This window comes from Emys orbicularis, chromosome 1, assembly GCF_028017835.1.
Source record: "Emys orbicularis isolate rEmyOrb1 chromosome 1, rEmyOrb1.hap1, whole genome shotgun sequence".
Lineage (NCBI taxonomy): Eukaryota > Metazoa > Chordata > Testudines > Emydidae > Emys > Emys orbicularis.
In genome coordinates this window covers 53,597,564-53,621,398 of record NC_088683.1, presented here as the reverse complement: position 1 = coordinate 53,621,398, position 23,835 = coordinate 53,597,564, and the positions used below count along the sequence as shown (strand labels likewise).

The following is a 23,835-nucleotide window of genomic DNA, read 5'->3' as shown; positions in this document are numbered from 1 at the left end:
TGGGGCTCACAGGCATATCTACCCATGGTGCGCTGCATTTTCCCTCAACACAGCCACTCATGGTGAACACTCACGACGCCAACCAAGCAGCCAAGAGTGCATACACCCAAGCAATATACAGAAGTTGGCAGCTTTCGCTGACAATTTACGTCGACCAAACTTTCAAAGTGGACATGGCCTCAGTCTAGAGAGAAACTGATTGAGGGGCCATATCTAATTACATGTGATGGGCTAGAACCTGCAAGCTTCAGAGTAATCTGGCCCCAATCCAAGAAAACTTTTATGCATATGCTTAACAATGGAACTGTTCATGCCTAAGTGTTTTGCTGGATCTGGGCCGGAGTGTTCCTTGCAGGATCAAGCCCTATAACAGTAATAACACCTCTACTCTCTACGGGCTTTACAAAGGAGGATAAGTATCGTTATTTTATGAACTGGGAAACAGAAGAACAGAGTGGTCTTAATGGGGAAGAACCTGGAACAGCCTCCATTCCTTTGCTTTAACCACAACTGTTGGAATTGGGTAGTCTAGTGGATAGGATGCTGGACTGAGACTCAGAAAACAGCTGAATTCTTACTCTATTCACAAACTCCCTGTGTGACCTAGTCCCACTGAGTGTACCCTGTGCCTCAATTCCCCATCTGTAACAATGGGGATAAAATCCTTCCCTATCTCACAGAAAGGCTGTGAAGATAAAATCCATTAATGATTGTAATTTGCTCAGACTCTATAATGATAAGGTCATTTACGTTTTTAGACAGACCTTCTGTCCCCTATTCCTAATGCTTGTCAAGATCTGTCTTTCAGAATTTCTGAAGCTCTTTCTTTAGAATTTTGAGGCTTTCAGTGCTATCCTCAAGAACTAAGAAGGATAGTATAAGACAACACATGTTTTTTATTAGTCTGAGCCTTCTGTCTTTTCTAATTCAACAATTCCTAGAGCTTTTGTTAAGGTCAGTTCTATTGCATTTGAGCTACATGGAAAAGTCATTCATTCATAGACCTGCTGTAAGCTGCTAGCCATACAAAAGCTATTTTAAGTGCTTCTGGGAGAAGCTGATAATTCCTACCAAAACAATGCTGCCAAGAAGAGAAACACTTGCAATTTCTCAGACTCCCTTGAGAGACTGCAGTTTTTATGCCAGAGACTCTGAACTTCTCACAACCTCAAATGGAGCATCATGAAAGAGTGACATTTTTCTAACCTCCAAGTTTCACATTTCTTCTCAGTGATCAAATTTCTTTTGTATTCCCAGTTTAATATACTGGGGCAATTGAAGACTTTTGCCCTGGTCTCTGCAGTTACATGCTATTATCCTGATCCTTTCTGTTTAAATGGAAAGTGGACATTAGCTCATAATCTGGTTGAATTTTTCCATATTGGCAGATCAGCATTATAGAGAGCAATATGTAGTAGGAGCTTTAGGAAGGTTTTTTATAAAGACCAAGAAAAGAGGGAAGTGGAACTGAAAATATTTATTGGCAACTTTTGAATACATTAGCTTCTTTGTTAAAGGTGATTTTTAGATGTTCTATATCAGTTGCATCTTTCTTTTACCTATAGCCTCCTTGTTTGTAGATGATGAGGAAAACATATCCAGGAATTTTCCTATGCATAGACTGAGAAGGTGAGGGCATAAAAGGTTTCTATCAACTTAAGTCACATTTCTACTGTCACTGTTGTCTTATTTGTATGATGCTAATTCTCAAATGCCACACTCAGGATCAGTGCCTCATTGTGCTAGTCTCAGTATAAACACATAGTTCAAAGAGTTTGCTATCTAAAAACGTTTACTTTTGTCTGAAACTTTTTACATTTCTTACAAGCTACATGTAGGATTGCAGTCACAAAGAGATTAGAAAAAATTATTTGTCCAATTTAACATTGCATTTGATAGCACTTTGCGTGTATATCTGTTTGTCCTATAATTATTTACTCAGTTTCCCATGTTGTTTGTGTGGGTCTTTCCCTCAGCAACAGAGGAGAGAGGTAGTTTAAAAATCATAAAAAATGGCTGGGGGACTTGGGGATGTTACTTTTAACTCATATTTTGAAATTGATTAGATTGCAGATTGACATTGTCCCTTTAATACAACATATTGATGAAGAAGAAGGGGGACTCCATTAAAATCCATGTTTGCCATTTGGCATGCGGGCTTGGCATTTATATTGTAAATTAATTGCCTGAAAATAATATTTCTGGTTTTGGCATGTTGGACTCTACCCATTTCTGTCTGTGCTTGAAATCTTTATTTATTCTTATTTGTTGTAGTTTTGTAACTTCCACTTATTTTGTAATCTGTTCTCTCCTGTTTTCCTCCAGTAACTTCGATTGCCCAAACATTCTTCATCACTGTGATATGATAGTGTACTGAAATTGTCTTGGAACATTCTTCTAAATTTCTAAAATATTTTGTTTACTTCTGTTTGTAGTACACATATTTAATTGCAGAAATATATATTTAAAGAGTTAGAACTATCTCAAAATTTAATGCAGCTGGTGAAATGAATTACTGTGCCAATGCTTTTCCTCATAACCTGAGTTCAAACCTTGGCTTTTGTCACAAGTTTAAAAACAAAATAAAAAAGTCGTTCTTCATGCAGATCACAGAACTGCTACACAGTTTGGTACAATCACTATTCTCTATTCAGCAGAATCCCAGGACTGTAAAAACAGGGTGCATTGGCAGAGTTGTAGGGAAATCTTGCACAACTCCTTGTTCTCACTATACATGACTCAAGCCAATGCTATTAATCCCTCACCTTCGCAAGCACTAAACGCACTTATCAGCTTTAAAAGTAACTTTCTAACAATGAATAATAAAAGAAAATGATAAAGTGAATACTTTGGATGATTTGAATGAGATTTTTTAAAACTCCATGGAGTGAAATATCAGAACAGTGATTCTGTATTAGTGGCTATATCTCACATCTTCAAATAATGCCTTTGAGCTGCCAAACATGCCTATATAGGGGAAAACAAGAGATTTGTGCTGCACAATAGTAAGCACGTTATCTTTTGAAGGAGATAGAAAAAGGAGTTTTATGTGAGGTGGGAATCGTGAGTTATCCAGCTAACCATCAAATATTGCATAACAGTGTCTTCCTGGTAGTACAGTACAGTTAGGAAACTATCTAGGAAATTAATTCTGTTTTTTTTTTTTTTTACTAAAATCTTTTATTTAATAATTTATTTAAAACATTTAAAATGAACATGGCATCTTTCATTCTAACAAAGTCCAACTGATATGTTTTAAAAGTTCTATAGTGCTAGTAACCAGACATCATGGGGCACGACCATGGGTGGAGGACCATGTTGGCCATGGACATCAGTGTGAATCCTATGAAATGTGATATGGGACATTTTATGTCCATGCAAAGCAGACAGGCCTTTTCATTTCATATAGTCTCCTCTGAAGGACCCCCACCATTTATATTGTACTGTACTCCATTTATTTGCCTGAGGAGTCAGCACTGATGGGATGTAAATTGGTGGTTTTAGGGAGTCTGGTGGAAGGCATTTCACATCTGATGCTTAGACCTCCAGGTCATCTCTGTCCTTCTCCATCCCCTTCCTGTTTGAAGTAGTCATTATTAAGCATGGTTTTGATTTTGAAAGATAGTATAACCCAATGGTCTGATGTGGTGAATGCTTTTCATTTTGCAACTTTTTGATGTGACAGAATCTTAAGCCGAGGTTGCTGATACGTACTATCTGCCACCTCTGAGAGTCTTGGTTGGCTGGAAGTAAAAAGACACTATTGTCCAAGTTTCTAAGCAGTCAGAAAGAGTTTGGAATTCTTGAGTGGGTTTCTTCTTATTGGCAGTAAAATGTTTGAGCTCCATATGTGTTTTGGATCCTGACAGTCATTCTCTCTCTCTCTCTCTCTGCCTCATTCCAACAGTTGAAATTGGCAGTAAGACACTTCTGACCAGTCCCTAAGGAGATGGAGACAGGGTGTTTTCAGTGAGGCTCTAGACTTCGAATGTGTTTCACCTGTTGGTCCAATAATGTTTGTTGGCTTCCAGGATATGTGGCAAGACCTTAATATTTTCCCCTGGCTTATGTCTGAGAAAGTGGTTTGAATACACTGAGTTACTTTGCATTGTCAAGTCACAGTCCCTGCACTCTCCAGAGAGCAGAGCTGGCTCTCCACAGAGAGGAAGCATTCTAAAGAATGCAGCAGCTCCACTCTGCACAGAGAATGAGAACCTTGCCAATACATCATTTGGGCTGAGAAAAAGGATGAGAAATTTTAGCCCAAAGGTTAAATTTTCCAGAAGATGACAAACTTTATGGTTCTGAGATGCATAGAATGAAAGTGCCTCCTCAAGCGTAACTACTGTATTGCTATTGAAACAACATAACAATTCTCTTCAGGCACAGTATGATTTGTTATAAGGTTTTTGTTGTTTGTTGTTTTTCTGCTAGCAAAGTTCTGTGAGCAGTGTTCTGAAATTTCTAGCCTGTCACTCTAAATCAGATGAGGCTAATGGCAAGGATAGGCAAGCTTCACTTTTCCAATGTGTTCCTTTATCCCCATAACTACTAGTAGGAACTCAGACTACTTTTATGATATCTGTTTGTATTAAAAATGTCCTCACCTTGTCTGTGCTTATGTTAGGACATTGAGGATCAAATTTAAATTAAGCATAAACATATACAACTCCATTGCACCTATTTATACCAGGTCTAAATTTGGGCCTTAAGGTAAATCCAGTTAATATGTTCCATCCTTGATAGATCATTTAACCAGCTGAGGGAAAAAATGTCATTGTCAATGGTATTTCTTTCCATCTAATCTGTACTGGATTATTTGAGTTTCAGAGCTTCTCTGGATTGTACACTACCATTATGTATGCTGTTGAAATCTTTCTAACTTTCAAGATTCAGCTGCATAGTCTCATTATTGTGCATTAACGATTAATGATTAAGATATGACATGATACAGTAGTCCAAAAAATAACATTTCTTGATGGAATGATCTTAGCTAGACTTTTTCTTTATTTATTTAAGGTTGAGTATTCAAATACTTTTTCTATTTACGCAGAGAGAAATTCTGGAACAACAACAGCGTGAAAGAAATGATACAAGCTTTCATAGCATATGTATGTTTTGCGATAAAGAATTCACAGGAAACAGGTTTGTAGTTTGAGCGTATTTACTATTGTTTTCCTCTTAATTAACTGTTCATTGACCCTGTCTTTTGTTCGCTGTTTTTAAAATATCCTCAAGCCAGCTCAGTGGCATAACAGTAGGGCACTGGAACCAGGGAAGGATTCTGATGTGATTCTTGGAACCAGACTTCTTTATCCTATACTGTAAAGAGATGGAAGTGTTGTTTAGCCTAGGGATTGGGAGTCTGTGAAACCATCTTACACCAGATCTGACAAGCTAAAGATCAGCATTTGAAGGGATCTTCATCTAATAATCCTCAGATGGAAGTTGAAAGTCATTTTATCTAGCTGCATGGGAATATATAAAAGAAGGAAATATGAATCATCATATGAATAAATGTATGTAGAATGTGGAACTGCTAATGAAAGGTGGAAGGACTTTAACAAGTCCTCTGCATGAAATTTAAAAATTAAATGGAAATCCTCCCTAAATATTTTGAAAAGATGGTGATTAAAAAATAAATACAGCTGACCTTTCAAGGAAGTTTTCTAATTGGGATTTACACCAAGGCCCCATTACATCACAATGAATTTTTGGGTGCATTACAGAAGACACTTGAGAAGTATATAGTATTTTTGAAAATATAGCCTTAATTTTTTTGTTAGATAACCAGCAGAGAGCAAGCTGAGAAATGACCTCTTATCATGTTTCTCAAAACACCTGTACACATTAGTAGATGAACTGTAATAATAATAATGTGGGTCAAAAATAAAATTGTGTTGTAATTTTCAGTTAGTGGCTCAGATTTCATGCATGTGGACTAAGTAATTGAAGTGTTACTGAAACATGCAGTAGGGCTGAAATTAAAATTTTCTACTTCAGTAAGTCAAACTAATTCCATCCCTACCAGCAACAGAAACGTTGTTATTGCTGCTTATTTGATGCTGGCTTGTCTACATTTTAATGCAATTAGCGTATAGTAAAGCACTAACTCAATAATTCTCACATGCTTACACAAATATATCCAATGTTCTTTAATATCTTTTATAGGTCTGTTCTTTTCAATCACATGGCAAGAGATCATGCTTTTAATGTTGGGCTGCCCGATAACATTGTAAATTGTAATGAATTTTTGGCTGCATTACAGAAGAAACTTGACAAGTATGTAATCTTTTAGAAAAAATAGCCTTAAGTCATTTTACTGTTAGTCTTGGAAGCAATTTGGGCTAAAATGTAATTGTGCATTCAGGAGGACTTAAAAAAATAGGATGTTGCTCTCTCAGGTGTAATTTTAAAAAATATACTGTTTTCTTTTCAAATTTCGTTCTGGCTACTTCATAATTTCTTGTATTATGTACATTGATTTAAATGATGGATTAAAGGTGTGATCTTTCAACCCTTATGCACACAGAGCTCACATTGACTTCAGTGAGATCTGTGGGCAGTAAGGGCTACAGTATCAGAGCCTACGTGCATTCATAGATCCCAAGACCAGAGGAGACCATTGTGATCATCTAGTCCAGTGGTTCTCAAACTGTGGGATGGGACCCCAAAGTGGGTCGTGACCCAATTTTAATCGGGTCGCCAGGGCCAGCATTAGACTTGCTGGGACCTGGGGCTGAAGCTGAAGCCCGAGCTCCACCCCCACCCAGGGTGGTGGGGCTCAGGCTCCGGCCCCTTCTCCCCCCCCCAGCTGAGGCAGCAGGTCTCGGGCTGTGCCCCCACTCCCATGTAGTAACTTTGTTGTCAGAAGGGGGTCGTAGTGCAATGAAGTTGGAGAACCCCATATCTAGTCTGACCTCCAGTATAACATGGGCCATAGAACTTCCCCAAAATAATTCCAAGAGCAGAGCTTTTAGAAAAACATCCAATCTTGATTTAAAAGTTGTCAGTGATACAGGTGAATTGCAAGGGCTCCTCTTTTTTCTCCCGAGAGGGATCCAAGGGCGATAGGCACAGATGCTGTCTCCTGGAGGTGGCCTCCTTTTTCCCTGCTAACTAGAACTATCCAGAAGGTCAGGAAGGAGAGGGCACGGGTAGTATGGATGGCTCTGTACTGGCTGAGGGGGCCAAGTTCTCTATCTCCTCAACATGGCTCACTCCGACCCCATTGTCCTGCCCTCCCACCCGGCAGTGGAGTACATGAGCCCAGCTGCCACACAGGCCAGGCAGCTCATCCCCCGCCCCCTTCCCTCTTCCCAGAAGAACCTGAGGCAGGAGAGCACTAAAGAGACCTCAAAAAGGGGACTTGGGAGAAGTCATCAAGGGGCAGGACCTTTTCTCTTAGGGACCAATTTGTCACCCAGAGCCAGAGCATCTAAAACAAACTGCCTGGTTTTGAGTGATAATATCACATGAGAGGAAGGATTCTCAGAAGGTGTAACCTCCGCTTTGCGGGCATCTAGAAAATCTTCCACAAATTCTTCCCATTCTAGAACTTGGTGGAAGTTCAAGCTGTGGTGCAAGAACCATAGCTTCTCTCCTTTGCCATATTGGAATTCTTGGGTATAAAATTCTGCTCTGCAGTAGGAATTGATAGTTTACAGCAACAAGGCTTAGAAACAGTGACTGACCAGTCTGGTTCTGCCTATGTAGCTGCATGCAGGCTGAGAGCCCATTGGTTAACAAATCTGTCAGTCCTGTAACTTGCAGAGGGAAAATTTTTGGTAAATAAAAATAAATAAATAACATCATTTTATTTTTTTGTTTGTATTTTAATAGTTTCTTAGCTTGTCGTCTGGGTGTGTTCGGTTGACTATGCCATGGTCTGACTGTCCTGCACCACTTTAAGATGCCTCCAGATAAATTCTTGAATATCTCTTTCATTTAGCTTGCTCTCACATTCTTAGGATTAATCTTACTGTATATCTCTTCAGTTTAATTAAATATTATTAAATTGTACTGTTTTAATGCAAAATCTTTCCATTGTTTGGTTATCATTCAGACTCTCATTACATACTTTTGCAATAGTCTGTGTCAGCGGTTCTCAAACTGTAGGTCATGACCCCAAAGTGGGTCATGACCCCATTTTAATGGGGTCGCCAGGGCTGGCGTTAGACTTGCTGGGACCCGGGGCCGAAGCTGAAGCCCGAGCCCCACCACCCAGGGCTGAAGCCTGAGCCTGAGCCCCACCGCCCAGGACCGAAGCCCGAACGCTGCAGCCTTGGGTGGCAGGGCTCAGGTTATAGGCGCCCAACCTGGGGCTGAAGCCCTTGGGCTTTGGCTTCCCCTCCCCCCCCCCCCCCACCTGGGGCAATGGGGCTCGGGCAGGCTCAGACTTTGGTCCCCCCTTGTGGGGTCGTGTAGGAATTTTTGTTCTCAGAAGGGGGTTGCGGTGCAATGAAGTTTGAGAACCCCTGGTCTATGTTAAATTGTCTTTTAATTTGTTTACCTTTATATCTTAGTTTGCAGTGTTTATACTGTGAGAAAACCTTCAGAGACAAAAACACACTTAAAGATCACATGAGAAAAAAGCAGCATCGCAGAATCAATGCCAAAAATACAGAATATGACAGATTTTATATCATTAATTACTTGGTAAGAGGTTTTATATATAATTAGTAAATTGACTGTGGAGCTGCAGAAAGTATCTTGTTAAGACTGAATAATTCTGAACAAGCCATTAGCATAAAGGTCAAAATTCAAGTGAAGGACACTTAAGAAATATGCTTAATTATCAAATGATATTTTGGATAATTAGTGAACTACGAAATAATAAATGTTTAAGAATTCTGAAACACTCAGGAATACTCATTTTGAAGACACTTTATGATTAAAGTAATTAGCATTCAATCTCAGCTTTAATAAGCAGGAGGGAAAATTAAATACAATAATGAAATAAAAGGAGAGCTAATTTGAGTGTTGTGGGATTGGAGTTTGTTTTCTAGTAAATTTAAGCTGAAAATATTCTTTAGACTACACAGTATATGCAAGGAAGCTAATCAGTGGCTTTCAAGTGGAATAGAAAATAAGGTTGGATTTTTTTCCCAACGTGATGTGCAGTCTGTGATAGGTATTAACACATTCCACTTAGGTATTTACATTTGGTCTAAATCTCCTTCTGTGTATATACAGCAGTTTTTCACTCCATCCTTAACTTTGATGTGGAGTAGCTGTTCCAAAATCTGCCACGTTCTGTCCTAGAAGTTGCTGCATTTCAGTTGTGGGTAAAGTGTTTTATATCTATATTACATTTGTGTTGATATCCATGTGATAAACTACTTTTTTCATGTATCTTTTAGACTACCTCACCTACTCTTTGCCCCTTAATCCTCCTCCTTTCCCCCTTTCTCCCCAGACTTTATGCTAGTAATCAGACAGCTGTCATTGTTTCTAATTCTCTGGCAAGTTGATTTATTTCCTTCTCCTCCCCAGTGTGAAATTCATTCCCTTGTCCCCTTCCACTGCTAAAGACCTGAGGACTAGGACAGGGAAGATTCAGTCCAGGAGCAGTGATGCCTTTTCTAGATGCAAAATTGGCACTGCTCTAAAGCAGGGGTGGGGAACTTACAACCTACGAGCCGGATTCGGCCTGCTGCTTGATTTAATCCGGCCCGCAGCAACTCACTGCGCCGCAAACTGGAAGCCCTGAGTCTCCCCCTGCCCCCTGGGGCTGGAGCTGCGAGTGCCCGCTTGCCCCACTGTGGGAGGAAGCTGGGGTTGTCAGTCCCGGAAGCGACTGGCATGTCCCTGTGGCCCCTAGGAGCAGGGGCAATCAGGGAAGCTCCGCGCATTGCCCCCACCCCCCAGCGCTGGCTCCACAGCTCCCATTGGCCGGGAACCGCGGCTTATGGGAGCTGTAGGTGTGGGCAGCTCACCCTCTCCTGCACCCCAACCCCCTGCCCCAGCCTGGCGCCCCCTTCCAGACCCCGAACTCCTCATTTCTGGTCCCACCTCGGAGCCTAGCGGAAGCCTAGCACTCTAAAAATAGCGGTGTAGACAGTGCTTTGAAGTTGCGGCTCAGGCCGGAACTTGGACTTCGAAACCAACCCCCTTCTCTTGGCTTCAGAGCCTGACTGCCAGCCTGAGCTGTAACTTCAAAGTGCTGTCTATGCAGCTATTTTTAGAGTGCTAATGCAAGCCCCACTAGCCTAAGTCTGTCAGCTCAGGCTGGGAGGCTTTCTGCTGTGGATTGTGTAGACACACCCCATGTCACCTGGCTTTCTAGGTGAAAGGATACGAAAAAATACAGATACTGTTTTAAAAAAAAAACACCTCTGAAACATATGTAAATCAGTTTACTGTAAAATGTGTAACAAATGACATACTAGTGTAGGATGGTATAAAGGTTTCCTTTAGCATCAGTCTGAAGTGTTAGAACATCTCCTACGCTGGGAAGGGTGCTTGCACTCTTAATGTCCTCTGGTGCCTTTTTATTTATTTTTACACGGAGGAGGCAATGAGATTAAAGAGAATGCAGACTGTAACACGTTCAATGGGGTTTCAATGGATTACCCTGTACTCACAAAGACATAATGTTAGTTCCTACTGTGCACATTTGGACCATGGTGATAATGTTAATGTGATGAAGTTGTTTTTGAGTTGAATCCAGGTTCAGCACCAGAAACTGAAGCTGCCCGGGCCTGTTTTCCATAATGACATAACACACTGCTGTTCCTCAACTTTTTGCATCGTTTGTAGAGATGTTTAACTGTTTAAGACAAGCCCTATTAAGCTTTTCTGGTTTCTCATCCCCTGTGAAAGCTCTTTCCCTTTGCTGTACTTGAAATGTCCAGGAGATTGACAGCTTTCAATAGCTAGCAGAATGTGGCTATTATGTGTCTGTCATTCATTACAGAGCATTGCTTGATATAAAGATTTGTGGCTTCTGGTTACATGTGACTTTTGGTTTTCGGGGTGGGTTTTTTTGTTCTGTTTAATAGACAAATGAGAGAGTTTTCAGAATGAAACAGCAAATATCTTATCTTTCCAAATGTCAGTTCTGCGAAGCTTAGTTTTTAAAAAATGGGTCTTTATTAGTGAGCACCATTATAATCTCGTTTTCATCTACAGCCCTTTTTAAATACACAAAATAAACCTCTTGAAATGGTAGCTGGATCTTAACCTATTTACAAAGAAACCTATTTATATGTTGTTGTAATAAAGGTATTCCTTTTTAAAGCAGACTTGTATCTGTGTCCCTGCTCTTTTTATAATTTTGCTTTACATATAAACCTTCACAGAGCACTGTGTTAAATAGTCTTTACAGTTATAGTCAGGCCAGGGCTGGAGATTTTTTTGTTTTTGTGGGGGGTGTTTTAAATAGGTCTTTTTGTTCACATGTATTGAGGGCTTTTATTGAATTGCCTCACAAACTTCAGTCCCATTCCTGCTCCCATTGAAGTCAGTGGCAAAACTCCCATTGACTTCAGTTGGAGCAAGAACATAGCCTTTGTTTTTCCGAATTATGCTTTTGGCTTCATTAGCATTTATAGTGTAATTAATTATAAAGATCTCCTTTCTGAACTGAGAAGTTGCATTTTATGGCTTACTTCTTCTGTGTATTCGTCCTTCCCTGCCTTAAATAGCCTACTTGACATTGCTGGGAATTATGTCAATGTAGAGTCATGTGTCAATAAGTCATCTTCTGATTTACTAAGATTCCTTAGATGTCTGACATCATTTAAAAGTGGCTTTTGTTGTGCTGCCTCGAGAATTAATCACATATTCTGTTGAGTTTTGCTTCATAGGTTACTATACAGTAGTACACGTGATCTTTAGTTATGTAAGGATAGATGCTTTTCTTGAAACTTCATTATCTATGTAATTTCAGCCCTAAGTAACAATCAAAAGATTATTTATGATGTATTTAATATTCCCGTTGCATTAGGGTGGGATTTTCAAAAGATAGGAGACTCAGGCTCACAAATCCCATTGAAAATCAAGGGCTTCAGAATCATTTAGGCATGTTTCAAAATCCCAGAGGCCCCTTTTAGGATCAGAGACTCTCTGTAGGCATTCTATGAGCACATTAGATATGGCTCCTGCTCCAAAGAGCTTACAGTATAAACAGACAAGACTAACAAGTGATGAGACAACCTGGGCATGCATACTGGGCATGCACTTCCCTAATCAATTACACATTTCATTTTAAATTGGCAGATAATAGGCCATAGACTAGATCCCTGCGTGTGACTATTTTTTAATACCACTCCCACCCGCTCCCACTATTACACATTTCATTTTAAATTGGCAGATAATAGGCCATAGACTAGATCCCTGCGTGTGACTATTTTTTAATACCACTCCCACCCGCTCCCACTATTATGGCAGCTGGTTCTGTGGGTCCCGCGGGATCCCAGTCCTGCTGCAGGGCTTTACACTAGTCCCGTGCAGGGGCTCTATCCTAGAGTACAACAATGGCACTATAATGAATGGATTTATTTTCAAATTGTAAAAACTTGCTGACACGTGTACATGTTTCTCTCACAGGAATTTTAGTTCTTAAAGTTATTTTTGATATATTTTTTAAAAGAGTAAACCGATCTTTTTTTCTTGTGGCCAAACTGCAAATAATAGTTACCCTGTATGTTTTGTTTTCTTGCTACTTGCTGGCTGAGCTTGGGAAGGTCTTGTGCTCAACTTGATGGCATTTCTCTGTCTGTAATGTGATAACTTTTGAACACCACATCCAGTCAATTCCAAAATTTCAGGGAATGTTCTAGGCATCAGTGGCCAGACCTGATTGATTTGAGGGGAAATAAGATGAAGCCTCTGCCAGTCGCAACTGGTTGATAGCATCCATTTACCCCTTCCATCCTAACAGTCCTCCTATCTCATCTCTTGTCTCTTCTCCCAATATAATTTAACATGTTGACACGCTGAATGACTTATCTCCCAAATGGAGAGAAGAATTATGGTGGGTCTAGGGTGGGTATGTTGGTATGCACACAGCCCATGGCATGGGGGAGGAGGTGGTGGGGACACACAAACCCTGGACAGGCAGGAGGTTGGGGGACCCTGATACGGGGAAAGGGAGAAAAGGGGGTACACAAGGCCTCTACCATGGGGAGTATGGGGGTCAGACAGCCCCTGTCATGGGAAGAAATGGGTAGAGAGAGGGTAATGAGGGCTCACGCAGAGCCCCTGCCATAGGGGGAGAATGGAGAACCATGGAATGGATGAAGGAACGAATGTGAGGGTATAAAGAAGGCTAGGTGGGGAGAAGTTGGGGGACCCCAGTATGGGGGTCAGGGGAATAGGAGTGCACATAGAATCCCTGCCATGAAGGGGATAGTAGGGGACCCTGGAATGGGGGAAGGGGACACACACAACCTCTGATGTGGGGGGAAGAATGGGGAAATCTGGTACGGGAGAAGGGGGGCACACAGAGCTTGGCATGCAGATGAAGAAGGGACTAAAGGGCTCCATTTCCATGTTTCATAGGAGCTGCGCATCTAGGAAAGGTGCCTGCCATGCAGAGTTCCACTAGTGTGTGGCTTCAGAAGCCCTGGATGCCAGGTGACAGCTTCTGTAAGCCCTCCAAGCCAGTGCTTCGGACCCCTCTCCTCATGATGGTGCATGCTCCTCCCTCAGCTAGGCACACAGTCCCACATCTGTGGAAGTCTGAAAGTGATAGGCAATGGCAGGAAAATCCATCTTTATGGATTCATGCTGTATCTTGGGGAGAGGGAATAGTAAAATATGCAGCCTCTCTTCTCTCCGGAACTCATTTTACACAGAGCCTTAAAGGTGACCTGTAAAGGAAGTTTCAAAAACTATTCTTGTGTTTTTGTTTTGTTTGGGTTTTTGTTTAGTTTAGTTTTAGTTTTGGGGGCTGGGGAGGGTGGGTCTTCTTCATGGTATAATAAAAAGACCCTCTGTTTTAAAACATGTATTTTCTACTTTTTGAACTATTAATAATGTTAAGTCTAGTTTTTCCCCTGGCTTTGCAAAAAAAAAAAAAAGGAAAAAGTGTATAGCGGTCTCAGGAGATATTTATAGAATTCTCACATCTTAGATGTGAGACAGGGATGTTGAATTTTTTTTTAAGACATTCTTTGTGCCAGATGCTCAGTAGACACTAGAATTTAAAGGGGCACTCAAGCCAAAAAAAAAAAAAGAATTTTTAACGATCTAACTAAAAGTCCCTTCCCCCCCAGTCTCTTGGTTCTGATGATATTGTAGCTTCACTAGTTCACCACTCACCAGGGAAGATCAGACCTGAATTTTTTATGTAAAAAAGCTAGCCATCAACCAACCAAGCAAAAAAAAAAAAAGTCCCTCTTATGTACTTTGCCTTCTATGTAAACATCACAAAGAAACAAAAGCTCGTACCCAATTATTTTTCCCCTTCCCCTTTTTGCAGTTCATATTTAACCAAAAGGTAAAGCTTGATTTTTTTCCCCCCCATTTCTTTTGAAGATGCTCTCTTATGCCCATAGATTTCAAGGTAGCAGGGAAGAAAAATTGTGAAAACATCTGTTAATTTTGCAGTCATGAGCTGCTATGCTGTCATTACAGGCTGTGGTGTTGGCATCCACAGTTTCCACAGGAAATGGTGGTGTGCAGCTGTGACATCGTGTGGGGAAAGGTGTTAATAGCTGCACATTATCTCAGAAAAATGGTGACATTAATGAGTCTCCACTGTAACTTGGAAAGTTTACACACTAGAGCGTAACATCTCTGAATTAATTACTGAATCTTCATTCTGTAAGTGGTAATGGCATCATGTTAAGGGCTATCAGAGATGTTTGTGTGTGCTCCATTTACCTGATAGATTGTAACAGCTTTGGAAATTCTCATTAAACTGTTAAATGATGGATATCTTTATTTTTTTTTCTTTTCTTTTTTTAATAAAACCACATTGACAATAATAGCATTTGTTACCAGGGTATACTTAATAATGAATATCTTTATTAGAGTGACTGAGTATTTAATAGAGGGAACAGGACGTGTTCAAATATTTAGGCTCCCTGTTTAAAAGTTTCCCATATGTATCTGAGATGTGTCAAAAAGTTGGGGCCAATATCATTAAATATGATGTGTGTAAACCACAAGTGTAAAAAGTATGAGTACAAAAAAACTACGGTACTTAAATTGTTGGTTCTGGTTTACTTTTGAAGGTGGCAAGACTCTTTCAGGGAAAGAAACACTAGAGAGAGAAAGTTAAAGCACGACTGTTGGGATATAGAACAGTGGTCTTCAGCCAAGGACTGGCTCTATAATTATTGTTTATATTACAGTAGCACCTAGTGGTCTCGACTGAAATTGGAGCCCCATTGTGCTAGGGACTGTGCAAACTAAGTGACAGGCAGTCTTTTTGCTGAAGAGTTTAAGATCCACATAGACAACACAAAAGGGAGGAAGGGAATGGGGGTGAAGTGACTTGGTCAAGGTCACACATCTAGTCCAAGGCAGAGCTGAGAATAGAACCACGGTCCCAGCCCCATGCTCTAACCCTTGGATGCCACTGCCCCTCTCCAATACTCTACGGTCAGGTCTACATTACAACTGTTTGCTGGCATCCCTATGTTAGTCAGGGATGTGAAGAGGTGTGATCCCCGACTGACGCAGCTGTGTGAGCAGAAGTCCCTAGACTGAGTTACACCAACAAAACTGTACTTTTGCTGGTATAGCTGCTTATTTCACTCAGGCCTGGTCTACACTATCAGGGTAAGTCGCCCTAAGTTATGCTACCCCAGCCACGTGAATAACGTAGCTGGAGGCGATGTAGCTTAGGTCGACTTACTACAGTCTATACCATCTGGGTTGACAGGAGATACTTTCCTGTCGACTTACATTACTCTTCTCATTCCGGTGGAGTACCAGAGTCGACGGGAGAGTGATCTGCGGTTGATTTAGCGGGTCTTCACTAGTCCCGCTAAATTGACCCCCGCTGCATTGGTTGCAGCAACGTCGATCCCTGGTACATGTAGACATGGCCACAGGCGTGGGGGGAATAAGCTATACCAGCACAGTTTTCTTAGTATAAGCTGCATCCACACTAGGAGCACCTACACCAGCAAAGCGCTCCTAGCATAGTCGCTCTGGAGGGGACTATATGTCTGATCATGACACTGTTCCCTGTTCGTATTGCTAGGTCATATGAGTGCAGTGCTGATTAAAGTTGTGGTCCTCAAGCTGCCAGATGTTCAATGCAAATGTCAGGCAGCATACTGAGCAAGTGGGCACATATATGTGGGAACTTCTCAACCACCTATAGCTAGTAGGTGGGAAGAGAGAATAGGGCCCCCACCCCTTCCTTTATGCAGGAAGAAACCAGAAAGGGTGACAATGTTGCATCAATACTTGATGTGTGGAGTCATGACTGTTTGCTAGAAGCTGGAAATGGGCGACGGGATGGATCACTTGATGATTACCTGTTCTGTTCATTCCCTCTGGGGTACCTGGCATTGGCCACTGTTGGAAGACAGGATACTAGGCAAGATGGATCTTTGGTCTGACCCAGTATGGCCGTTCTTATGTTCTTATGACACTTTTACCATGATTGCATTGTAACTCCCATCAGATGATGAAGTGATCCTCCAACTGTTAAAGATTGAGTACCATTGTGTTAGTGCGTTTTGGAGCACATCTTACTTACAATGATGATGTTGATTTGCTCTTGTGTAAGCAATAGATCAGAAAATAGAGTTCTTTTCATAATATTCACAGCATTGAGGAGAGGCAGGACTTGCTAAAAAATTAAAATCTTCAACCAGCTCTAATACTGGAAATGGTCTGTTGTGATGTACTCCTGTCTTCAGAGATCCAAAAGGGCTTCCAGTAAGTTGGTGGAATTGGAAACCATGTGTATGCATTGAAGGTCAGCTTTGACCTATTGTGTGTAAATGTAAATCTCTAGGCAAACATGGCTTTCCTTTAAATTGGGACCTCTCACTCGTTTATTAGGAATAAGGTGAATAAAGTTATGTTTAAAAGAATTAAGCATATAACATTACTTTAATTTAAATCCACAAACATATAAGAATAAATCCAAACTAAGATATTGACTGTGACTTAAGAAGTTGTACATTTATTCAGTTGTTTCTTAACATGTGGCACCTGTGTGGAAGTTACTTTTCCTTTATCTTGCATTTCCAGGAATTTGGAAAGTCCTGGGAGGAAGTTCAATCAGAAGATGACCGAGAATTGCTAGATAACGTGGACGAGTAAGAGTTATATAGCCATTTTATGCAAGTTAAGAGTTTAATGGGGAGTTTGTGCTCGGTATGTAATTTGAAAAGATTCATAACATAGTCGAATCAAGCTCAGTTTTCATCAGGACATTTCATCAAAGGCACTTCTCAGTGAGGGCTACTTCCAAGCCACATTTAGTCTTTCCAACCCCAAGCTGTTTTGACTGCAAAACTGTTCAAATGAGGGTCATCAAAAAAAATTTATAATAGGGGTAAAGCATATTTTCCCCTCTTTTTCTTAATACTCAGAAATGGCTGAATTGCTTTTCACTTATTGGAGCTGGGCAAATGCTCAACCCTACTTAAGTGAATAAGGAAATCATTAATAGGTAGGAAGCATTTTCTAGTGGTTAAAGCACAGGACTGGGCATCAAGACTACTGATGATTGTTTCTGGTTTTGCCTGTGATTTGAGCTTCAGTTTACCTACATGTAAAACATGGGTATAATAATACTTTTCTACCACACATAGGTGTTGTGAATCTTGATGAATCAGCGTAGTTAAAGTACTCTGAAATCCTTAGGTGAAAGCTCTGTATAAGTGCTAAGTATTATTATTTCAGAGTATCACTACAGGTCTGGATGTAACTTATTGCTTAAATAAAACGTGTGTGCACTTGCACCTAATGTAGCAGAAACAAGAATCTGTTCTGTGGAATAATAATGTTTGATAGGTACGTAAAATTGAGAAAACTCCAGCTGCCTGTCATGTGTGTCTTTTGCTAGTATATGAAAAGATTAGAGAGGCACAGTAGGGTGTGAAAGACTTCATGAAAATATACAGTTAAAAAGCAATTTGCTGTGGCTTACCAGATTTGATTTACTAAAGCATTACAGAATTTGCCTGCACTGTTATTCACTGCACTATCAGGGTCCTAACTGTAAATGGAGTTAATTGTACAGCAGTTCAGAGCCCCAGTAACCTAAGAAGGAGCTCTAGTACTTCTCTTCAGGGTAGTGACCCAAACAGGTTCTGAGAGCCAAATTCCAGCAAGACTGTATATTCATTTTTGGCTATATTTTGCGCTCAGAGTAGCCATATTGAAGTCAGTAGAGTTGCTCTGAATCTATAATACTGTAACTAAAAGCCAAATCTGACCTTTTGATAAACTTTACCTTTGTATTTTTTAGTCAAGGGACTAAATTCTACCAATGTAGCATATTGGCATGCTGGTCCATAACTAGGGCTTCTAGGCGCTATAATAATAGAATTAATAATAAATCCGAAGTATGGTAACTCAACTGAAGGAAAATGACTTACTCTGCAATTACATTAGTTCAGCGAGATGAAAATTTGGCTCACGCTTTCACATCATCTATCTTTCAAAAAAAGTCTCTTCAAGCCCTTTTCAATTAAACAAACACCTTGTCTCCTTCATCATAGAGACTGGTCTGATTGGGAAGAGCATCCTGTCTGTGCAGTTTGCCTGTTTTGTGAAAAGCAAGCAGACACTACCGAAAAATTATGTCTCCACATGAAGGTAAGGCACAAATATGTTTAAATCACATTTGTTTTATCAGTTTGAAGTGAAAAGAAGGATTGTGGCAGCGCTGTTAAGATCAGGGCTTCTGTTGCACTGCAAATACAACATGCATTCAGAATTATGCAAAATGCAATCGTAGAATGCCCTCTTTAGTGCAGAACACAGTCATTGCCTCTCCAGTGTCTACTTTATGGAAAACTCATTGGCGCCAAGTTCTACAATGAGAATGTGAATCACCATCTCCGGCAAGTTTACATGGTAAGATGATAGAGGCGGCAATAAAATTTTATTAACTACAGCGATTTGCTGCCTTAGCATTTATTATAGTTAAACACGCTACAGAATTGAAACGTAGATGTTAAACAGAGAATGGTAATTAAACTAGCCACATACAAAAATTTCTGGCAAACCCAAATCTATCTATCTGTGTTAGCCTGACTATATAGAAATTGAGCTGCTTTCAACTTGGAATACCAGAAGTAGTGGTGGTAATAATAATAAGCTATGTTTTTTTCCAGGAAGCACATGGATTTGACCTTCTTAAAATAAAGGCAGAGCATGGTGAGTAAGAGATACTGTAATTGTCAGCATCTGCCATTAGTGTGGGGAAAACCACAGCATAAGAATACTGGAAAACAACTGCATCACTTTAATTTTTTCAGATTTTAACTTTTCCTTTATGGAAACGCTGCTTTGCCAGCTGACAAAGGACAGCCCAGTCTATTCTATTTTTTGGAACTGCTGCTAATACTTCCCATGAAATAGCTATGCCAGGGTATTTGATATTTTCTCTTGAAATTTTGGGTTCTTTCATGGAATAACTTCTGCAGATCCCCAATCGAAGGGTCTAAGACTTTGCCACAAGACCCCTTTAATCATTATTTCAAAAATGCTGTTGCAGTTCCTTCCACTTTACGTTACAGGAAGCAGAATGCACCCTGTGCCCAAAGCCATAGGGCTCTGTGCCATGTGGTGAAGGGAAACAAAGTGTCCTTAATTTTTAAGCTGTATTACTGACCAGTTCTGCTACAAGAAAGCATACAGGGATAAACTTTTGCTGAGTTACAGGACTCTGCCTGTGTATGCCTTTGCATTACAAGTGCTTCTTTGCATTTTGTATCTCTTACGTTGTTGTTTTCTGCCATTTGCCAGGTTTGAAGTTTTATCAGCAAGTGAAGTTAGTGAACTTCATCAGAAGGGAAATCCACCAGTGTCGATGTTACAACTGCAAGGAGTTGTTTCAGTCTAAGACTGAATTAATAAGTCACATGGAAGTTACCAAACACATTACATTTCTGCCAACCAGGTCTACGTGGGATCAACCACAGTACGTGCTAACTTGCGTTTTTCCTCCAGCATTTATGTTCCTATTTGATACTGCCCCAGAGGAGTATGGTCTGAAAGGTCCATTCTATGGCAATACTATGGTACCCAGAACTACCTAGCTCTTCGCAGGCCCAAGTGATGGTATGAGCACAATTGCAAGCTGTCTCAGGCCTATCCAAAATTGTAAGTCCCCACACTGTGTGAAACTAGAGGGGCTTTGGCACAGACTGCTGTCCCAGATGCCTCAACACTGTGTTGCCATAGTCAGGGACAACATGCTACACAGGAAGAAGGAACTGGCTTCAGACAGCTAAACACTTACTTCCCCTAGTCCTTATGTGGCTCTTATAAGATACACTAGCAACCTGACTTTTCAAATACTCTGTTCCGCTTCATGCTTTATAACTCCCATCTCAGAAAGCCAGCAGATTCATGCCCCCTAAAAGTCTTCTTAAAAACAGCTTATTTGCCCAAAACATCTGCAGGGGCTCTACTGGGAGCCATAGAATTCTGGACTCTTACTTTAGAACCATATGGCTGTATCTACACTTAAAATGCTACAGTGGTACAGCTGTAGCGCTTCAGTGCAGATATTCACTCCAGCAATGAGAGGGTTCTCCCTTCACTATAGTTAATCCACGTCCTGGGCAGTAGCTGGGTTGATGGAAGAATTCTTCTGTCAACTTAGCACCCTCTACACCAGGGGTTAGGTCAGCTTAACTATGTTACTTAGAGGTGTGGATTTTTCAAACCCTGGGGTGCTGTAGCTGGGTCAACCTAACTTTTTAGTGTAGACGTAGCATTATAGGGTAGTTCCCATCTCCTATGCTTCATCATACTGACTCTGGTTGTGAAGGGGTACAGTTAACACAACAGCTTAGCTTCCACTAGGATGCTGTTTTCTTACCTGCTTCTTTTCCTTTTGCCCAGACAGCTGCAACAGTAACCCCAGCCTGTGCCTTCTACCAGGCAATGGAGTGCTGAGCAAAACAACAACAAAAAAGTATTGCTTCCCCCACCCACCCCCCCAATAAAAAGTGTCAAGGGAAGAAAAAAAATTGAGGTTTTACTCTCAAGAATCCAACTATACTGTGATAAGGGTATAACCACCCTTTAAAACCAGAGCACGAGAAAATACATAGTGAAAACAACTAAAAAGTAATCTTTCCCTGCAGAATCCTTTAGGTAGGGATAGCAAATCTGGCAGAAATCTCTATAATGAGGCACTGGCTTTGTCCCATGGGATCTGTAAAAAGCTTGCAGCAATTGTGAGCAAGTGTCTAGCTGTTCGGTATATGCAGCATAATATGCTATGACTGACCATTTGTGGTCCAGTGAGTCAGACTTCTTGCCCGATTTAAATGTGACACTACGCTTCACTTGGTGGCATTTCTTCATTTGTCTGTATGCAGCATGATAACTTTGGAATGCTGCATCTGATCAATTCCAAAACTTCAGGGGGTGCTCAGTGGGCAGAACCTTATTGATTGAAATCCAGAAAAGCCTGATTTCCATTAAAGTCAGGCTCACAGTGTATCCATTTGGTGCTGTGGGCAGAGGAATATCTCTGCAGCCCTCTGCTGCTGTCTACACATCACAGGCAGCAGCTTACTGAAGGGTTGCACACTTCATTGCTGTGCACCCAGCTACATCCTTCACTGCCCCGCTCCAGGCTGACCCTTCCCACCCCCACTCCAGCCAGTCTTCCCTGTGCCCCCACTAAAGCCTTCCCCCCAGCCATTTCCTCCTCCTCCTCACCTCCCCCTCCGCCGCCTGGATGGCCAGCCTCCTCCCAGTCAGGCTTCCATTTGCACTTAAGTTGGATAGATACAGTTAACTTCTAGCAGTCAGCCTACATGTGCAATGCAATGTGTGACCCTCTAGTAATATTTTATTCTTAAATTTTGTCACTTTCAGGTATTATTTTCCTACCTATGAAAATGATACACTCCTATGTACACTGTCAGACAGTGAAGATGAACTGACAGCCAAGGATCAAAGCGAAGATGTCCCTGTCATTAGTGAAGATCTTTCCGACCTAGAGGCTCTGAGACAAAGCAGTGTTTTAAACCAACTTCTGCGTGAACAGAACAATGATTAAGGGAAGTCTAAACATTGAGAGAGAGATTTACTAATCTTCAGGCATTCTACCTACAAGACTAAAAGGAAAAATCTGATCTCACTTACATACTAGTGTGATTCAGCCCATGATTGCTATAAACACACTGATTGTAAATGAATGAGAATACCAAATAAAGAAAATAGGCAATAGAAACCATATGTAAACTTGTATTTTTTCTTCATTGTTGCTACTTTGTTTTTAAACTCATGCTGTGTTTTTTCTCCATTTAATTCTCAGTAGCATATTGTTGTTTATTTGCACAGTTTTATTTTATCTGAACATCTACAATGTAGCAATTCTTGGTGGCTGGCATTTGATGAGCATCTGGTGCTAGAGATGAGAGAACCCAGACCACCATATGAAGAATGAATGAAGCTTTGCTATGTTATATATTGTTGCGAGAAGTCATATGGGGGGGAAAAAATGACTTCAATTTGAATCCTAATCACAAAACTATTCTTTAAAACAAATGCCAAAGTTTAACTTCAGATAGAGATCATTTTTCACTTTTAAGATCTAATCTCATCGCTAGTACATTTCAAGGCTTTTACTTTGCAATCTTGGGTTACTATCCTGAAAACTGCAAACTCGTTTGTCTGCGTGGAGTCCCAGCAACTTCAGTAGGGCTCTGCATGAGCACGAGCATCTGCATATGTGGAGGTGCTTGCAAGATTGGGGCCTTGATTTGCATTTGTAATGAGGAGCATCTTGGCTGTTATCAGGGATTTCAAGAATTAAAAACATGAGTCTCTTCAGCGTGAGCTAAAGTTCTGTAGCTGAGAGCTGTAACAGACTCTCACATCGTCTATACCTGAGGCACTATGGGTATAATATGCAGTGAACAGTGGGTTACATAGTATGTTCAGTAGCTTTTCAAAAGCCTCTTTTACTTCTCTTTGATTCTATAATCCAGAGTCTAAGGTTTTTCCCTAATTGTGGATATCTAGGCTTACGTATAAGATTTCTTTAGCTATTTTAAAATGAAAATCAAGAGTCCCTCTAGCTCACTGTTAGAATCATTTAAAATGCTATTTCCATTCTTCAGTTGCAAACTTGCTACTTGCTCATAGTAATTATGGCTCTACAGTTCTTTCAGTTATATGAAAATGAATTAGTGTAACAAAAGCAACATACAAATCTTACTAGGCATATGATTAATGGAGACAAGCCTATTAAATGTAAAAAGGTACTGATGCATCATTATGGTTTGAGAATTTAAATGTACAAGTCAGGAAATCCAGTTATGGTTCACATACCCAGTGGACAATTGCAGGTGTTTAGGGATTTGAAATCAATGGGAACTAGGTGTCTTTGAGATTCTGGGCCTTAGCCTCTCTGTGCCTCAGAGCCCCATTTTACAGACAGGGATAATAGCACTTCCCTACCTCACAGGGGTTTTTGTGAGGGTAATTATATTAATGATGGTGAGGTGTTCAAATACTAGGGTAATGGGGGCCATAGGAAGTACCATAAATACTCTTCTCCCTTGCACATATGCAACATTTTGTATGACTGTGTGTAGTAATGACTGTATGTAAGCAAAATCACAGTTATGGGAGTTGCATAACCAGATTTCTGAACCCCCCAGACCAAGACATTATTCTTAAGTACCTAGATGCTACCATAGCACCTTGTATTATTGA

General features: G+C 40.6%; 1 protein-coding gene across 2 annotated transcripts in view; it reads left to right on the top strand.

Annotated features, from left to right (window-relative positions):
- ZNF277 (zinc finger protein 277) overlaps positions 1–22,331 on the top strand; it is a 77,475-nt gene extending 55,144 nt beyond the window's left edge. For both annotated transcript variants that reach the window (XM_065416497.1, XM_065416506.1), the window contains exons 5-12: positions 5,054–5,145; positions 6,172–6,282; positions 8,526–8,658; positions 17,167–17,234; positions 18,645–18,741; positions 19,263–19,305; positions 19,897–20,071; positions 21,988–22,331. In XM_065416497.1, the coding sequence (XP_065272569.1) occupies positions 5,054–5,145; positions 6,172–6,282; positions 8,526–8,658; positions 17,167–17,234; positions 18,645–18,741; positions 19,263–19,305; positions 19,897–20,071; positions 21,988–22,171 (903 nt within the window). In that variant the 3' untranslated portion in view covers positions 22,172–22,331. The remainder of the gene's footprint in view (positions 1–5,053; positions 5,146–6,171; positions 6,283–8,525; positions 8,659–17,166; positions 17,235–18,644; positions 18,742–19,262; positions 19,306–19,896; positions 20,072–21,987) is intronic.
- The last annotated feature ends 1,504 nt before the right edge of the window (positions 22,332–23,835 follow it).